This window comes from Hydra vulgaris, chromosome 11 (assembly GCF_038396675.1).
Source record: "Hydra vulgaris chromosome 11, alternate assembly HydraT2T_AEP".
Classification (NCBI taxonomy): Eukaryota; Metazoa; Cnidaria; class Hydrozoa; order Anthoathecata; family Hydridae; genus Hydra; species Hydra vulgaris.
Window position 1 is genome coordinate 10,592,551 of NC_088930.1, and position 20,344 is coordinate 10,612,894.

General features: G+C 30.3%; 1 protein-coding gene across 1 annotated transcript in view; it reads right to left on the minus strand.

Moving 5' to 3' along the window:
* Positions 1-10,134: 10,134 nt before the first annotated feature.
* LOC101237804 (transcription factor CP2) overlaps positions 10,135-20,344 on the minus strand; it is an 88,242-nt gene continuing 78,032 nt past the window's right edge. Inside the window, exons 15-18 of the mRNA XM_065810059.1 lie at positions 13,303-13,473; positions 12,978-13,017; positions 12,655-12,706; positions 10,135-10,571 (exon numbers count right to left, since the gene is read on the minus strand). Coding sequence (XP_065666131.1) covers positions 10,534-10,571; positions 12,655-12,706; positions 12,978-13,017; positions 13,303-13,473 — 301 coding nt within the window. The 3' untranslated portion in view covers positions 10,135-10,533. The remainder of the gene's footprint in view (positions 10,572-12,654; positions 12,707-12,977; positions 13,018-13,302; positions 13,474-20,344) is intronic.

Here is a 20,344-nt window from a genome sequence, read left to right on the forward strand (position 1 = left end):
TTGTATAACAAAAACCGCTCAATAGTCAAAAAATCAAGTTAGCATAAAAACGTTACACGTCATTATTTTTAAGCTAGATGATTAGTTCATTTGATTACGTCATAGAAAATTCTCCTCGTTTTTTCCTTTTGTCATGAGTTTTTTCAGAACGCGGTGTAGCTTTAATTTTCGTGAGAGTAAAAAATTCGAAAATTTGCGATATTTTTTGCTCCTTCTTTTGTTATCATAATATTCAGTTTTAAAAAAATAAACTTCTAGTTATGGCAGAGGAAAGTACGACGTATATTTTTATATAAAATTACACTGAATTTTCGTTATTGTGCTATAAAGAGTTATTATGATGGCTATTTGAGTTTCAATTTTGATTTAAAATTATACGATAATAATACTTTGTTAACAAGTATGGTGTTGTCGCTTTTTTTTTTTTTTGTCTTAAAACATGGATAGCTGCAAGTTATAAACATAAAAGTTTCATAAAAAACAATAAACAATGGCTCAAACCAAACATCGAACTGCCTTATTGGTGAATAAATGTTCGAAAGAAACCTGGACGACTATCAAAATCATATACAGAGCTTAGTGATTGCAGTAAGCATAAGCGTCGAAAAACTGTGGATCTGCACGAGCAGGTATCAGTTGATGAGTTGACGTATGCAACCAAAGTGAGCCAACGCACTTTAAAAAATACTGGCGTTGCAAAATTTGTTAAAAAATTACTTCCATGCCTACCAGAGCAAAGAAATGCTGAAAAGTATTTAACTTTGCTTTAAAAGAATAATTGTCAATAAACTAAAACCTCAAGAGGCACTGGCACTGTTTGTAAAACGCAATTTTTTCAGAAAACAGTAGGAACTTATTTAAAGTCTCAATATTACAACAAGACAAATAAGAATGTGACTCTGATAGGGAATCGATATTAGTAACCGAAACTACAGCTGAAACTGAACAAGCATTACTTGACCACACCACATTGCGCTTATATAAATATGTCTCTGAGGTTGTAGAAAACTTTTCAGTTGAAGAACAGAAAAATATGGTTTTAATATCGAAATGGACTGTGATGGATTGCAACGATCAAAATTTAAGCAAAAGTTTCAAAACAATACCGGCAATAATGAAAACAATTTTCAAAGTTCTTTAGTACTTTTTTTTATTATCATTTATATATTTTAGGTGCCCTAAGAAGTCCTTACGGTCTTATCACAAAACACCGCGGAAGAGTATTTAAAGGGAAGTTCACGCCTCCTTTCATACCAATGTTATACAACTTGCTCAGAGGTGACTTTAAACCACGGATCTCCACGGATCACGGATCTCGGAGCTTTTTAGGCAAGCGCGCTAACCACTGCGCTACGTCTATCTTTAGGTTTTGGCTCATGGCAGCGTTATGGGATTTTAAAGACATAACAATGGACGAGATAGAATACGTAAAAAACCAGGTAAGGAATATCAGGGTAACAAGGTTGCCCAATGAAATTGGAAAAATAAAGCATTTATTGCTTTATTATACAATGATAGATGGTAAAATGTGCAACGCTGTAACTGATGCTACATCTACTATGAGATTTGTGGAGAAACGTCAAAAGATTAATATAACGTAATTGCATCATCTCGCCTAAACGAGGTGATTTACTTCTAAAACGTATTCAGATAAGAAAATATTTAGATGGAATGATGAAATGGTCGCTGATCTATTAAATTGTCTACAATTATACAAACCAAATATGGAAAATATTGGGAAAGAATTTGATAATGATAGACCGTATTCTTTTTTAAGAAAAGAAATGGCTGTTAAATATGAAAATAAGTTTGTTAACTATTTCGGGCCTTCATCTGTTCCAAGTTTCTGTGCACAAATGAAACTTTAGAAAACGAAGTTAAAAAAATAAAAAAAGATAATAAAGAAAAAAGCAGATTACAAAAAGTTAGCTGCCATTGTGTACTTGAAAAGGAATAAAAGAAATAAGACAGAAGTTTACCAATGCAGTATTAAAAGGTTGTCGAGGCGGCAGTGGTAGATTTGTTTTAAAAAATTTTGATTTGTTACGCGAAATTTATAGTGGTCTAGCACCAATTAAATCTTTAAGTTCTGGAATTGATACAACTTTAGTGAACAATGGTTTGATTTTACCAAATAAAGGTTTGCTTAACAACACTTTTGAAGAAAAAGAACTTGGTAATAACAATGAAAAGAGAACTGTTGATTTTACCATTTCTTCATTATCTTGTAACAAAAAAAAAGTGAAACTTATTTGTCTCAATAACGAAAAAAAGCATATTATGAAAAGCTCTAACCAATGTGATACTTTTAAAAGAAGCTAAAGACGATATAGCACTACATTAAGATTTTGTTAATACCTTAAAAGAATCTAATCAAACATTTTTCGATGTGATTAAAAGTATAGATGAATCAATAAAAAATTTAAGTGAAATCAAGAAATATTTAGGTCAATTTTTGTAGTAGCTTGCCAGCTTAGTTTCATTCACAGCGGGTTTGCATGATTCAAACTTGATTAAAAAAAGGCAGGAATAAAAACAATTTAAAAGTTTTGACAGTCAATAACAAAGTTGTTTATAAATTTTTTTTAACAAAATTTCTATATTAAACAATGGGTTAACCAAACTAGAAACAGAAAACATTATTTCATTAAGAAAAATGTTTTATGTGTGTGTTTTTGTAGTTGTCTTTGTATCTTATTTATATCGAGTTATTACAAAACAAGGATATATGACTGGGATGAATTTTAAAGTAGTCTTGCGATGATTCTAAAGGTCTTCGTATTGATATATGAGTTCCATCTATGAAACCAAAAGCTTGAAGCATAATAATTTTGTTTTAATTTCAGAATTTTTATTTATTTTGGTTTTATTATACGAGCCAACCAACGAGCAATGAAAATCATTACACTATGGTTAAAACATCTTTATAACAAGATTTAAGGGTCCTAATATCTAATGATATAAAATGGAAAAATCATATAGATATGATTGCAGGAAAAGCAAACAGAATACTTCGTCAAATAAAACATTGTTTTCAATACTTAGATAAAGACCAAATGAAACTGCTGTATTGTTCGTTAGTTCGACCCCACTTGGAATTTGCTTCAACAATTTAAAATTCTTATTATAAAAAAGACATCAATAATATAGAACAAGTACAACAACGAGCAACGAGACTAAGATGTATAAAAGGTATAAAACATGAGAAGCGATGAAAAGAATTTGGATTGACGTCATTAGACAAACGAAGAGAACGGAGTGATATAATAGAATAATTTAAAATTAAAAATGACATTCATAAAGTAAATTGAAAATACCCTCCAAAAAATAACTTATATTCAAAATTAAGAGGTCATAATCAACGATGTTCGTATTTCGGAAGCAAGAACGCATTACTTCACTAATAGGATTGTTAATAAATGGAACAGTTTAACCTATTAAATTAACAGAGTTAACAATCTAACGTTGTTAACTCTGTTAATTTAAATACTTTTAAAAATAAACTCGAGGAACATGAGAAGGGCAATTTTAAATAAAAATTGGATTGTTATTATTTTGTTATATCACAAATTTCATTAGTATTTTTCATTTTACTGTTAAAGTCACGAAACTACAGTTGAGTGACTCAAATATTTTCATATGTACAGTTAACATTTTTATTATCTTTAGAAAGATTAATTATTGTTGGTTCAAGCCAAGTAATGGCTTCACAAACCTCTAATACTACTTTAAATACTGTGTATTGATGTATACCAAACAAATTAGCAGTCATTCATAGACCCTGCATCTTTTAAGTAGTATAAACAGCTAGTTTTTTTCAACACTAAGTGGCTTATAATTTGGTGAACTGCTATCAGAATTGATAAAGCATCGCAAGAAGTTGGTTAACGCCGTAAAATATTCTTTTGACATCCGTAAATTTAGTTTCCATTTATCTTCAGTAGCAATATTGTTTAAAAGATTGAGCCAAAAAGTTTTAGAGCTTTCTGGTTTAATTTACAAACTGCATTCACCTTGAACGTTGCTTTACTGCATTAATAATTTTTTGTGAGAAATAGTTACAAAAATATTAAATAAGCATTTTTGTTTATCAAATATGCAAGAGCAAGATCTATCTGGTATAAATTAGGCGAGATTAGAATTGTATTTTTTATTAAGATTTTCAATGACTCTCCCGCCTAATTTTTTTTGTAAATTGTTTGTAGAGATAAAACGTGATTACCCATATTTCTTTGCAAGCTTTCTAGTGTTGCTAAACGTTTGACTGTACCACCTATCCCATCGCAACAATAATTGTTTACATTCTATTGGTGAAACATACAAAGAATAATTCTTTGTATCACACCAAGTGGATGTAAAAACAGTTTTAAATTCTAATGAATTGTGCACACACATACGGAATGCGTTCCTTAGGCACCAACAGTAATACATCATTTTGGTCGCAATGTGCAAAACCTTGAATAATTTTATTGTTATTTCTGAGATCTTGATTTTGAAGACAACATATTTATTTTAAATCACATAAAAACAAACGTTTTTGCATGTGGACATTTTTCTTTATGCTTATGAAAATACATACCAGGCATTATACGGCTACGTTCATCATCTTCGTAAAAAGACTTGACCAGTTGAACTGTCACATCAGAAAGAGCTTTTCCTAAATTAGGGTTAGGAATTGCTAAAATACTTAGAATAAATAGTTGTAATGATGCAGCTCTGCAATTTTTTTAGTTAACAATACTATCATGTTATAAAGCAAGTTAGCTCTTTCCATATACTCATTACCAAAACTTAACTGTTCTTTAAAACTTTCTTCTAATATATGAATGGAATTGGCTACCTTTTTTTAAATGGATATATTTAATGCTGTCAATTTTCGTTTACCTTCTCTGACTTTACCTGACTTATCATTCCTTTGATTGATAAGTCAGGTGAAGAAGATACTCTAGCAGCTGTAAAGTTGCATCTACATCATCTTTTTATATTTTTGAATAGATGTTTTGCCAACAATATCAAAATCTTCATTTTTATTTTCACTCATAGTTTTAGATTGGGGTTTCATAAATTTACATCGACAGGTTGGACACAAGTTTTTTCCAGGTATAAAATTTATACATATGGTTTCTGCTTCTAACAAAGAATGCTTTGTAATGCTTTGTAACACGTAGAGATGCTAAAAAGAAAATGCAGTTATATTCCTTAAATGCTTTAGCATTAATTATATTATTATAAAACAATGAGCAAATCCTATAACAAAAAATTCCCCCACCTCCGTAATTTTTCAGTGAAAATCTAACAAACTTCAAGTTGTTGTAAATCCTAAAGAGATACAAATTCTTTGAAAATTTGTTATTGATTATGAAATGATGAAAATTTGTTATTGAAACAATGGCTGCTGTTGTAATCAATTTAAAACAGCAGTATCAAAATGATGATGAAATTTTGGATGTTGGGGCATCATGTGATGGCTCATGGCAGCGTTATGGGATTTTCCGTTTACTATTACTATAAGATTTTCCTCAATAAATGATGTCTTTGGTTATCTACCCACATTGTCCAACGGGTGCATAGTTCAACGGGTGCATTGTCCAACGGGTGAATATAGTTCGTGTAAATTTAACAGCAACAAAGCAAATGGCACTAATGGTCGGTCTATCGAGGAAAAACTGAATAACAAAAAAAGAAAAGGAAAAACTGAATAACAAAAACCATTGTCAAAAATCAAGTAGGAAAAAATTTAAGAAAAGTGACAAAACTTTAAAAATAAGAGGATTCTAATTTAATAAAAGTGTTTAGTATGTTTGTAGATTTTTTAATACACTTTTTTACATTTGGCGCATTTTCTCAGTTTGAATCTGCTAGCCACATTTACCAGAGAACCATTTGAGGATTTTGTTTAATATTTTCACCATATGAAGTATGGTAATAACACAACATATAAACCACAAGCTTCGATGTCACTACCTCTGCCAACGTTAATGGTACCAATCCAGTCACTAACTCCAAATACGGCTCAAGTAAAGAGGCGTATACCTCTTAAGCAAATTAAAATAAAACCCGAACCCGCAAGATACGCACAACAACCATTAATCAATACTACAATTACATCCAAACACAACAACATCTACCTTTTGGCTAACAAGTCATGCTCTTTAAATAGCGATAAAATACTAGAGCTCAAAGCTAGAATCAAGACTCCTCCAAAAACGAACTAAAACCAGTTGTTATCTTCATAGCTGAAACTTGGTTCAATTAAACATCTGACATCTCAATTGATTGCAGAGGGTGTGTGTCGATGTATTTAAAACCTTCAATTACTGCTGTATTAACTAGTATAAAAAAACTAAACAACTCTAACATTGAGCAACTTTGGAGAATTATCAAGTTCGGTAATGAAAAACTCTTCCAAGGATATATCTTTCAACCTCAAGAAAATAACAATGATACTCTCATAAAAATAATTTCTTCAATCAAAGCCGCGAAATAAAATCTCTCGGCTGTGCATCCAAAAACTAGGCTGTGCATCCATGCTCTGAAACGGTGACCTTAATTTTAGCCACACAACATATAAAGAACTTGTAGCTAATGCTGTACACTAGTTGTACACTAGTATTTTTTTACTCAAATAATAACATTCCCAACTTATCGTAACTCAAAAAACAATGCACCGGGTAATATTTTTGACCTTGTCATTATCGGTAAACCAAACCGAGTTAGAGGCCTCAAAAAGGATGATCCAATTGGAGACACACCTAAAGCTCACTTCCTAATCACTGGACATTTCAAAACTATGAATTTTGAAGTACCAGCTACCTTTCATTTACATTATATTTGGAGCAAAGCAAACTATCAAAAAATATCAAAATATATCATGGATTACAATTGATAAAAAACTTTACTAATCATTCAGCAAACTTTATCTTGTAAATGAATATAAGGAAGCTGTGTGCAAATACATTTCAGCAACTTCTGTTCCATTCAAAACAAAAAAAGAACCTTGGACCACACCTGAAGTTAAAAAAGCGGTTTTTCATAAACGTAATTTCAGGAGGCAATATGTCACTCCTGGAACTAAAACACATGAAACGCTCAGGAGTAAGCATAAAATAGCCTGTAAACATGCTTCGGAGCTAATAAAAATAGCTATTTATAGATACAAACATTAGTTAGCTGGTGTTTTTAAAAATAACCCAAAAAAACTTTATGATCACATCAAACAAAAAGAAGAAACTATTAACTCACTTCAAACTCTCGAAGATGACAATAAAAACATTATAACCGATGGTGCTGTAATTTCAGGTGTTCTAAAAGACTGCTTTCATTCAGTATTCACTACTGAAAAACCAATTTGCTGCCAGATTTTTAATCTCGTACAAATTTATCTTGCACTATAAATTTAAATCTCCTATCGGCGAATTCAGTATAAAAAAGATTAAAAAAGCTGATTGAAACCAAGTCGAAATGAAATGACAACATACACCCACGAGTATTACGCATATGCGCCTCAGCATTCGCAATTTCATTATCTATAATTTACCAAAAATCGTTTTGAGATTCACAGGTTCTTGAGCTCTGGAAATGATCGAATGTCAACCCAATTTTTAAACAAGACAGCAAGCAGAATCGAGCCAATTATAGACCAGTCTCACTAACATCGGAAACCTGCAAAATTAAAGAAGGTATTATGCACAAAAAATCATAAATCGCTGTCTTAGCACTAATTAAATATCCAAAGAATGGCACAAATTTCTTCATTGTAAGGGGTGCACATCGAACATACTTGAAACTCTGGATATACTAACAGAAGCAATGCATCAAGGCTACGCCCTTGATATCATCTTCAGTGAAAGACTTTGCAAAAGCCTTTGATAAAGTTCCACACATCAGACTTTTATACAAACTTAAAGCTTATGGTATAAACGGCTTGGTTTTGGACTAGTAAACTGGCTAACGAATCGTTATCAATAAGTTGTAATCGGCAAGCATAAACCTAAATGGAAATATGTAACAAGCGGGGTACCCAGAGCTCTATGCTTGGTCCATTTCATTTTTTCTTATATTTTAACGATCTGCTGGACAATATTACTCATCACATAAAGATTTATGCCGATGATTACAAAATACTCGCAGTTCTAAAATCTGAGGAGGACAAAAGAACCTAAAAAGTCACATAAATGAAATATGCCTCTCAACTTCGAGAAATGTAAAGTTATGCACGTCGGGCGTGGTAACTTCGAATCTATTCAAAATTATTCGATGCTTGACTTGAGTGGAAACAGAAATCAACTGGACGTCAGTAAACACAAACATGACCAGGGAGTACTCCTATCAGACAATTTTAAAGTAACCTATCAAGTTGAATTGTCAGCTTCAAGAGCCAACAGTAAACTTGGTAGACTAAATAAAATATTCAGAAGTAGTAAGTACTTTCCACAAAAAGTAGTACTCTTTTTGTGGAAATTACTTTACAAAACTTATATAAGACGCCAGAATTGCTATCCGGGCTTGATCACCACACAAGGAAAAAGACATCGCTATAGAGCAAGTACAGCATAAAGCAACTAAAACAATCGCGGAAATAAAGCACTTGGTATATGAAGAAAGACTCCGTCATCTCGGCTACACTTAAAGAAAGGATAGTCCGAGGTGATCTGATTCAACAGTTTAACTTTCAAAAGGTGTTGATCAAATTATTTTTGAGAGCCCTCAAGTCTACGCACCATCAATTTTCAAATACAATTTGCGTGGACAGTATCTTCGACTTGAACGTTAAAGGGTAAAAACTTCAAAGAAAGATTTAATTTCTTTACTAATCGCATTGCTAATGTATGGAATACGTTACCTTTAGCCGATATAGTCTTTGTTGTATAGTTAATCCAGCGGCAATTCAAAATGGCGCTATTACGAAGAAAATGAAAAATTTTGAAATGTAATTTGTAAGCTTTGAAAGCTGTTATCGAATTGGATTAATTTATTAAAAATTTATTGGATAGGTTTTTAACAACTATTCGATCAATTAAGAAGGTAATTACAACAAAAATCGCGATTAAGGTGAAGTAATTGTTTCTTGAACACCTCAATTATAGGTATAAATATAAAAGTTTTAGACAATCTTTACAACTTGTTTGAACCTTATTTTTTGCTTGCCAGTTCAGCTCGAGGTTTGTTACATTCTTTTAGAATGTTCTTTCGGCCAGGCACTTATTAAATCCCTCCAGGCTTTTATTTTGGGTTGGACAATTTTTGCTGGATTTAAAAGCAAATAGTTATATTGGAAATCGAGCAAAAATACTACCGATTCTTATCTAGACATTTATAAATACAATCCTTATCTAGAAATTTATTATTAATCGTTCAAAAAGCGCAACAAAAAAATAAACTAACTCTAAATATTGTTTACTAACTTTTATTACGAACTATTGTTTTAAAGCATTGTTTATGACGTTTTAAAACAATACTATTTGAAAATTTTTTTTAAACGTGGAATTAGTTATTTAAACGTGGAATTAGTAAATTATAACTACGCGGTGTTAAATAGAAAATTATGTTACTACTAAGTCCGTTCCTTGAAAAATGACGTATTTTAACTTCGTTCTCCCTCCAGTCTATTATAACTCCATGTTTAAACAAAACAGAATTATGATATATATTAAGGAAAAAACTAGTATGGTGAATTGTTTCTAAAAAATGACCTTTTTTCTGATACCGTTTTAGGCGGACAGGTCCTTAGACCAACAACTTTTTTTAAAAAGTCTTTTCCGTTTAAAAAACACATGCACCTATTATAAATATACCAAAGTTTTACTTTTCTTCTTTAATTATTTTCCGAGAACATGACAAAATTTTTTGCTTATTTTAACGATTAATGCCGCAGCCGTAGAAAAAAAATCCTTTTATGTTAAATTTGTTTTAAATTTGTCACTTTCTGTCAAATTAATTTAAAAATGGGGGGTAGGAGTGGGTAGGTGGGGGGGGGGGGTGATATCCTTTAAGGAACTTTATCGGACGCGGTTCGGCTATTTTGACAGTGATTATTATTAAAAGTTATTTCAAAAGTTGTTTAACACGAATTTAACAACACACACACGTATACACACTCAAAATAGTAAAATTATGTTACAAAAATGCAAACGGTTTTTCAAAAATTCTAATATATTTTAAACATTAAAATTTTTTTTTTTTTAACAATGTTAAAAGCATCAAATAATCTAAAATTTCTTTGAAATATAAAAATTTTGCAATTAAGTAAAATAAATATTACACTTTCTATACACACAAAAAAATAATTTTGAAACACTAAAAAGTAAATTTTAACCTAAAATGGTTAAATATCATTTCTACGTGACTCACGTAATCATATCGTAGCGTACCCTCAAGGAATGGGTGCATCCTCAAGGAATGGGTGGATCCTTTAAAAGTCATATGATTCTACTAACGCAGCATGAAATATTGCATAATGATATCGCCTTACTCATTGATTATTTTCTAAACTTTCAACATACATGTTTCAGTATAAACTTTACTGTTCAATTATCACTTTAAAAGTATTTTGATTAACTCTGAATCAGGTTCTAAAAAAAAACAAACAATAAAAAGAATTGTACTTAAAAGCTTGCAAATTTAACGACTTTTTCAATTACCAGAAACCAGAATAAAAACTGAAATTCCGATACACCGGTATTTTTTATTTACCGGATTATTTAAATTATCGGTAGTTTTCAATATACAATTAATATAACGCAGAATGTAGAGAATGGAATTAGGAGTAAGATGACAAGCAGCGTAAAGAGAAGCAATCTTAGCGGATGCTAACTTTGCAATGGATTGTATTTATGGTTTCCATGAAAAATCAATATTAAATCCAAGAAGACGTAAAAAAAAAGACTTAGTGAGAGCCTAGCTATTGATTAAAGGAATTCCCAAGTGTTGAGACATTTTGTGTTTAAATCTTAGAAAACAAGTTTAGATTTTATTAAACTTACCAAAACAAATTATTTATCGTGACAACAACTAAAACCATTTTTAATATATTTATTTTTGTTAATTTTTTTAAAATAAAAGTAATTATTTAGGAAAAGCCAAACCAAAGTTGAGTTACATTTTTCATTTTGGCAAAAGTGACATCTGAAAATATTTATTGTTGCATATCTTAACCCCCGTTGAACACTCTATTAAAAAAAAAAAGACATTTTTATAAAAAAAACAAAACAAAACAAAAACTCGTTCAATTGTTAGCCTAATATCAGAATTAAAAACAGAAATAAGATGAAAAGGTTACAAAAAAAGCTTATTTGAAAAGTTTTTTGTTAATATCTTGATAAATAACTTGTTTTAGTAAGTTTAAAAAGGTAAATAAATGACAAAGTCAATTATTTGAGTAAATGAGAAATACAGAAGTTATAAGTTTTGGGGCAGGGTCAGTGGTGTTAGAATCAAGCCATTCAGCTTGATGAGTATTAAAGTACTGATAACAACAATATTGGAAGAGGTATAAAAAAAAAAGAGCTTGTTCAATTTGGTCGGAAATTTTATCTAAAAGAGTGCAGTATTGAGAACAAGGAGAACGATAAAGAACATAGAGAAAGGTGATTGAGTGAAGAGTGCTAAGCGAAAGCACTAAACAAAATCGCCAGAGGATTCAAACCTGATTTCACAATAAACAGGTGAATTGATGCGTAAGTACACGCCCAAGCCAAGTATGTGACTATTGGAGTCTTGACGAATTAAAGGATAATACCCATCAATACAATACAAAGGACAATACATCAATCTGAGGAAGAAACAGCTGAAATTAAATTAGTTTTACAAAAAGTAAGTCTGGTAATATTTAGTAGAGTTAAAACAGTTAGGTGGTGCTGATACATTTTTATGTTTAATATTTTTGGGTACTTTTGGATAAGTAAAAATTTTTGAGTAGAGTTAAGAAGATCCAGTATTTTTTGATCTAGGCATGAAACGATGTAACATAGATTATTATCTACGCCAGACCTAACAGATAAAGAAAAGGTGCAAGGCCTATTCAAAATTGTTCTGCTTACCCTTAAAGTCTTTGTCTAGGAGGCCTTCTACAAAACAGTATCTGGATGCATTTAACACCTGCCCAAGATGAGCATTTTTATCGAGACACCATCTCTAGCCATTTGTCAACTAAGAACCTCAAAACAGGGGAGTTTTAAGTCAGAGTTAAAGTTTCTTAGCCTTCGCATAAAGAGCAAATCCTACAAATCAGCAGGACATGAGTAAGGTGTACTGGATTACATATTACCAGTAGCAGGATAAATTTGATAGTAAAATGTTAAACTTAGTTGCAACTGAAAGTAAAAGAAATTCTTTTAAATTAGAAATAAAAAAAGCAATCTGATAAAAATAAATAAATAAAGAACTTCCAACAAATAAAAACAAACTGCAAATATTACATTAACAAGAGCTACAGCAAAACCCTGCTTTAAGATGAGCTACAGAACACGGGCTCATCTTAAAGCAGGGTTTCTTATAAGAAAGCTAAAATTGACAAACTTAACTTTTTCATGGTTTCCACCCTAATTTTACCTCTCAGGTTTATATTTTCAATTTTTTTTCAAATTTCAATTTCTAGAAATAGTTAAAAACCTTAAAGCAACATTTTTCCTGAAATAAATTTATAATCTAACAAACCTTTCAAGACCTCCATAACATGATGGGATTCATCAGCAAAGTTTCGTATAACCTAAAAAACACAACCTAATATAAATAGGTAAAAATCAAAGTAATAACTTTTTTGCAAACCATGTGACAAAAATAATATTTATTTGAATCAGATATATTGTAAAAAAATATAAATAAATTGTAAAACAATATAAAACAGCATTGTAATAAGACAAATTGTAAACAAATATAAATAAATCATAAAATATAAAACAGTATCATTAAAACTTATATGAATAGAAAATCTTATTACATCTTAAATATTTTTTATTACTTAAAGGATCAAATATTACCTCATCATCTACGTGTATATGTATTCCAGTTGGTCCTTGCCTTAGAAAATATAAAGTATAAATATATAACCCAAGTTTCAATTATGCAACTTAGCTCACAATCAAAAAGTCCAAACTTCAAATCTAACGTATGCCTCTAGAAGTACTGGGCTCAACTTGTATCAAATAAGTAAATTATAACAAGTAACTAAAATATTCAAAATAAAAATGATATCTTAGACTTTCATAAAATTGCTTAAAAAACTATTTAACTAAGCTGAAAATGAGAAACTGAAAGAAAAAAAGCTACATTAATAAGCGTTAAAAGCATCTTAAGAAACTTTACTTGACAATGGATAATATGCAATCTTCTTTAATGCAACATTTTTTTGCAATTTTTCGTTTGAGATCTTCAACTGTAAGTTGTTCCAAAAACATAGCATGGTATTCTCTCATACCAGTATCACTTTGATGACATTCTGGAGATACATAAATGGTTAAAAGAGGTCGACTAGCCCTAAAAATATCAGTTAATTATTATCATTTAAAAGTTATGCGATTTTTTAAAAATTATTATTTAACAATTATTTGAGTTGTTTTTTTTTTTTTTAATAGTTTTTGCATAACAAATTGCTCACAATATTGAAATATTTTTGGTAAACTAACTACTAAACAAAAAAACAAAAAAACTTTGACCAATGGTTACTAAAAAAAAAAAAAAAAATACAATAGTTGATCAGGCACTCAATACCTTAACAGAGAAAAAGAAAATTCTTCTAATGTAAAGAATTTATACAATACTCTTAATGTACAGTAATACTCTTAATGTAGAGAATTTATACAGCCAAATGGTATCAGGCAACAAGAAGCTATAACTAAACAATTTTAAACAGTTATTGTTGCAGTAAGGGGTCGTCCATAAAGTACGTACGCTCATAGGGGGGAGGGGGGAGGTCTTCAAAAAGCGTATGAAAGCGTATGGGAGGGGGGGGGGGGGAGAGAGTTCAATTTAAAAGTACGTACTTCGATTTTCTAATTTATCACAATTAACCAGCTAATCAATAGAAAAGTTACATTATGACTAAAGATTCTAGTTTGCCAACATAAAAAGATGTATGATATATGGAGTAGAGGGTATAAGAGGCCTTGCAAAATATCGGGATGGCGGAGGCCTGTGAACAAAAAGCATTAAAAAGCCTTAAAAAGCCTTAAAACCCTCCCCTGGCCATATGTGAGGGCACTAATGTAGTAAAATTTTCAACTTTACCATCTAAAACTAAGTTTAAATTTATTGACAGATTTTAGTTTTTGTAGAAAAATATTGTAAATTACAAAAGTTATGACCATGCAAATTTTCTGACCCCTGAAATGAGAGGGGTGTAACTTTTGCATGGTCATAACTTTTTTATAATTTACAATATTTTTTTACAAAAATTAAAATCTGTCAACAAATTTCAATTTTGTTTTAGATGGTAAAGTTAAAAATTTTGCTAAATATTTCCCTCACGTTTGGGCAGGGAAGGGGGAGGCAAACGTTTTAGGGCTTTTTGGTTCCCAGGCCTCCGCCATCCAAATTTTTTGCAAGGCTACCTCATTTGGCATATTAACAAACTTAAGTTTGCACGATGTGTGAAAGTGTTCTATCTGGAACATCAAAAAATCCTGAGAGGGCCCATGCACACATGCCATCCCTTATATACTGGCCCTGAGTAAGACCTGAGGGCCGTGGTTGATGGGACGGAGTCCCCCCCAAAAAAACGTGTCAATGGCGTCTCAAAATCTTCCAAATTTGACAGCTAGGTTTTGCTAAAATAAAAAACTTCTTAAATTAGCAAAAGGGCACAAAATTTGTTGTTGCCCCCTCCCACAGGGTTTTACCCTTTGTATTCAATATTACTGATCTCACGTAAGACTCGTTTTTTACTTACTAAAGAGGGGTGCCTGAAAAAAACGTCCACCTTAAGTATAGATTATTTACATTTGATTCGTTGTTTAAACAAAAAAAAGGTTTACATGGATTTTACCGGGAATCGAACCTGGATCTCCTCGACTATTCCCGCCGCATTAACCTCTCACCCAAATACACATATACCTTCGCAGTATTTTAAATTTATTTAAATTATTATTTGCATATATACTTAAAGACGTTTCTAAAATGCGCAAACAAAGGGCTTTGGGGTCGTATAAAGTATCTAAGGTACCCTCCGTCTTTTTTTTTTTAAATAAACTTTTTTATCGAGAAAAAAAAATTAGGAAGGAATGGGGGGGGGGGGGGGGGGGGGGGATATTTGTGGGGGGGGGGGATATTTGAGGGGGGGGGGGGATTTGAGAAATGTACGTACTTTTAAGGGGGGTGGGGATATAAAAGTACGCATGGCAACAAGGGGGAGGGGGGGAGGGGGTCAAATTTCAAAATTTTTGGCGTGCGTACTTTATGGACGACCCCTAACAAAAAAAAACAAAAAAAAAGAAGAAAACATAAATTGTGTGATCACCATTATAAAAAATGAAATTGATCATTTTAATTTAATGTTTAAGGTGATGAAGTTATAAAAAGGAAACAATTTCTTGCAATTTTACAGTCCATAGAGACCAAGTTAAAAAAAAAAACGAGTAAAGAAAAACAACCAAAGGCCAATTTTTTATTGATACAAGTTAAATTCAAATTTAGCAAGAAAAAAAAGCCTAAAATACATATTTTTTTTACAGTAAAGAACCTATTTATCAGAGTTTTTAAGAACAAGACTATTAAGTTGTGAATTACTAGAACACAAAGAATAGAGTTAAAGAGTAAGGAAACGGTTGACAGAAGACTTGAAATGTTGTAGGTTAAATGAGTCAGGAAAATATGTTGTAGGTTGTATGAGTCAGGAAAATATGTTGTAGGTTGTATGAGTCAGGAAAAGACAAGAGACAGAGTTCAAAAGAGTTGAAGTGCAAGGAAAAAAACTTGAAGAATAAAACTTGATTATACTCAAATATACAACTGATGATTAAATTAAGTTAAAATTAAGTTTAAAAATGAAAAAACAATGACAGAGATCAACAAGTTTATGCTAGAGAATGATGTCACCTCATGTCAAATAATTTTTAAAAATCATCACGACAATAGTAATATTTATTGCTGTAACAATTACAATTTTTTAATATAGATTTTGGAATATGATGCAAGCATTGTAATAAAGACAGCCCACACAATTTAAAACACAAGTTGTTAAAAATATTTATCTATTTGTGCTTTGAAAACGCTCAACGTTCTTGCTTCTATGATTTAATTTGGTTACAAATTCCAATAATTACAAACTCGGTTGGTGAAGAAATTATATCTTGGTAAACATGATGGTGCATATTCTATTTCTAACCTGTATTTGTTACCCCAAACTAAATAGGCTGGGCCTGAACGAGTCAAGAATAATACAGATTGTGGTTTTTTGTACCAACTTATTTGGTCACTATTTTGCTTAAATTTGTATTGCTGTATAAGATCTCCTCTTGCTCTTCTTTTCTTAAATGTTGTTTTCTTAAACTGATTGCTTTCAGCCTTTTTTCATATATGAAACCTTTTTAAGTTGTGGGCTAACTTTGTTACTCTTCTTTGCACTTTCTCTAAATCATAAATATCCTGTTGTAAATAAGGCTTCCATGCTGGTATAGTGAACTCAAGAAGCAATCTCACAAATGTTAAATATAGTGATTTCACTATTTCCATCTCAAAGTTTGTAAATGTACGTTTAATTAGACATCCATTGCTGAAGTCACTTGATAATGCCATTTAAAGTCGGATGAAATAATCACGCCTAAAGCTCTTTCACTTACTGTTGTATCTAATTTATACTCTGCACTGTCATGGGTCATACTATAACTCATTTGTAGATTCTTTTTACTTACATGCATCATTTTTCACTTTTCAACGTTTAACTTGGTCAACCAGATATTCATCCATTTTACAAACTCATTGATACTACCTTTTATTTTTGGAATGATAAGAAACCAACTCTCTTTGATTGCTTAGAGGGGGCATCTGAGCTTGAAAAAGATCTCACTTCTGCTACAGCATGGGACTCACAGTGGCTGGTAAACTTTAAATCAGATAAAATTCGATTTTTTCCAACCAATCGTTATTGCAATAATTTAGATCTTCCTATATTTATGAACGAAAATGTAGTCAATGAGTTATCTAGAAGATGAAGGCATCTTCTAGGATTAAGTCTTTTTTCCGATCTTTCTTGGAAACCGCATATCAAATCCGTTGCAAAATTAGCATCCACTAAGGTTGCATCTCTTTATCAAGCTCGACACTTTCTTACTCTGGATTCTATTCTCTATCTCTATAAATCTCAAATCTGGCCTTGTATGGAATACTGTTGCCATATCTGGGGCGGATCTTCTAATGATGCTCTTTCTCTTTTAGACAAGGTGTAAAAACGCATTGTAAACATAGTTGGACCTGCTCTTGCAGCCAACCTCCAACCATTATCACATTGTCATAATGTTGCTTCTTTTTCTCTTTTCTACAAATACTATAATGGGCACTGCTCTAAAGAGCTAGCGTCTCTTGTGCTATCTACTAAAATTCATTCTCATGTTACTCATTATTCAATTAAGTCTCATCCTTTTTCTGTGACTGTTCCTAAATGCTCCAAAAACTCTTATTCCTCTAATTTTTTTCCTTGAACATCAGTTCTTTGGAATTCGCTTCCTTTACCTTGCTTTCCTGATTCATATAATTTGCAATCTTTTAAGTCATCTGTCAATCGTTATCTTGCTCTACAACCTTCATCTTTTCTCTTCCAGTAACTTCCAACTCTAATTAGTGGTTACTTGCAGCCTCATGGTCTTGAACATTTTGTATAACTTTGATTAGTTTACTGTTATCTGTATATAATTTGCAATTTGAATTAACAATTGATGGTAGATTGCTTCCAAATATCAACAAAAAACAAGGGATCAAGCGCAGAGCCCTGAGGTGCACCATTAAAAATCTCAAACCACTGTGATACATATTCAGCTATTACAACTTTTTGTCTTCTTTCGTTTAAAAAAGACAATATCCAGTTAACTAGTACACCCTTGACACCATAAGCTTTGCACTTTTTCAAAAGTCATTTATGTGAAACTTTATCAAAGACTTTGGCAAAATCCAAATAAATTATATCTACTGCTTTTTACACATATATTGCACAGGCTTTCTTTTTTACAAAGCCATGTTGATTTTTTGACAGCAATTTATTTCCCAAGAGATGAGTCATTACTGCTTCTCTTACAAATGCCTCCATAACTTTGCATGTTAAAAATGTTAATAAAAATACAGCACTAATGTACTTCACTTTAAATTCAAACAACGCATAATTAATGAATAATAATAATGAAGAACAAAAACAAATAACAATAATGATCTTTGAATAATCTTTAGTTCATTTAAACTGACATTTGTATTTTATACACAAAGTATTCTGGTTAATAACGTTTTTAGCAATAATAACAATATCTTAACTTACAGCTTCAACAAATTTAATCTTTATCTTTTTAAAGAAAAAAATGATCTCAATTTTATATAAAAATATAACAGTTATTAAATTGAAATAAATCACTAATATTAAAGCAATATTAGATTTATACCAAAGATCAAATGTTTAACAATTTAAACAAAGATTAAGCCAAGATTAGATTTATATTTAAGATATAATAGCACTTAATGAAATGAAACTCAACAACACATATCCGACAAAAAAACTACATTATAATAATTAATAACACTTTGCATCGAGACAAGAAAATCAGAATTAAAAATAGTAGACTCAATGTAAAGAACTTTAAAACGATAATTAGTAAACATCAAAATAGCTCATATGAGAAACAATTTTCTCTAAAGTTAAACAAAATTAGATAGTTAATACATTCTTTTTCTTTTAATCAAAATGTGCTATAAAGATGAAGAGTTCTTAAATTGAAATTAAATAATAAACTTTTTGAGCAATATGCCAACTAAGTAAACAGTATTATATAAAATGATTGTTTTAAAAATATTTTGCAAGTTTTCTGTTGACTTCAAATTTCATTTCTCCAGTTTTATTTTTTGTAGTACTTTCTAATAATCAACAACTTGAAAATTTTATTATCGAATAGCAACTTTGATTATGAGATTACTCAAATTCAAGTGCTGCAAAAAGAAAAACCATTTTATTACCTTTTTATTAAATTGTCATGATTTTTAGTTAGTATTTGGAGAGCTTATTATTAAATTGAATCCAAAACCAACCAGTTTTTCTAGTTAGTGAAACAGACCAAGATCTTAGAAAGCAACTCAGAAAACTTCTTATTTACAATAACTTGAAAAACAATGTTTATAAACCAATAATCTGGTTGGTTTATAAGTCATATATAGTTCATAAACCAACAAGTTGCAACAAAACTCAATAAAAAAAAGTAAATGAAAAGATTTAAAAGATTGACGTAATAATAAAAAAAAATTTGGCAAAAACCAAAACATTTGCTATAAAAACTTTAGTAATCACAATTTTAGCAGTAATTCATGCTTTCACTGAAGTAGCAGTAATTTATGCTTTCACTAAAGTAGTCAATTACTTAAAGATAATCAAAAATGCATAGCTATTTAATTAAAAGTAGATATATTGTTAGATCTAGAAAATATCAGTAGATATCACTTAGCAATAAATTAATAGTAATTATATAGCAAAACATTTATTATATTGACTTAGACTTTAGAGGAAAAGACTTTGAAGCTATTAAATGGTTAAACTAGACTACATTTTGTTAAAGTGATGAGTAAAGAATTAACAAATTACCTGAAAGACAAAAAATGTAATAGAATTAGTAACATAAAAAAAATGAAAAATTTATAAAATTTTTGAAAAATTATTCAAAATTAAAACAAAAACTTATCAAAATTAAAAAAATTTTCGAAAATATGTCTTCTGGTAATTATATAATCTACAAAAACAAGAAGACCTACTCAAACATTGATAAATCATTACTTTCCAAAAAATTTTTCTGTACATTTATACTTGATCGTGTAATAAATGATTCTTATAACTTTATCAACATTTGTTTCAATAAACTCAAAACATCTAATAGGATTAACAATATGTTAATTTCAACCAATAGTTAAATATGAATTCACCCAAAAAATTAAAAGCCATACAAAAAAAAAAAAAAAAATAACTGAGGTTACTTTGATTCTAACCAAAATTATTAAAAAAGTTATAAATTGAATACTGATCCATTAACAATTATATTAAACAAATGTTTTAAAACAAACATTATTCCAAATAAATTTAAAATAAGTAAAATTATGTCACTTTATAAACCAAAAGGTGATCACGAAACCAACAATTATAAAAGTCGCTGAATTAATACCATTAGTTTAT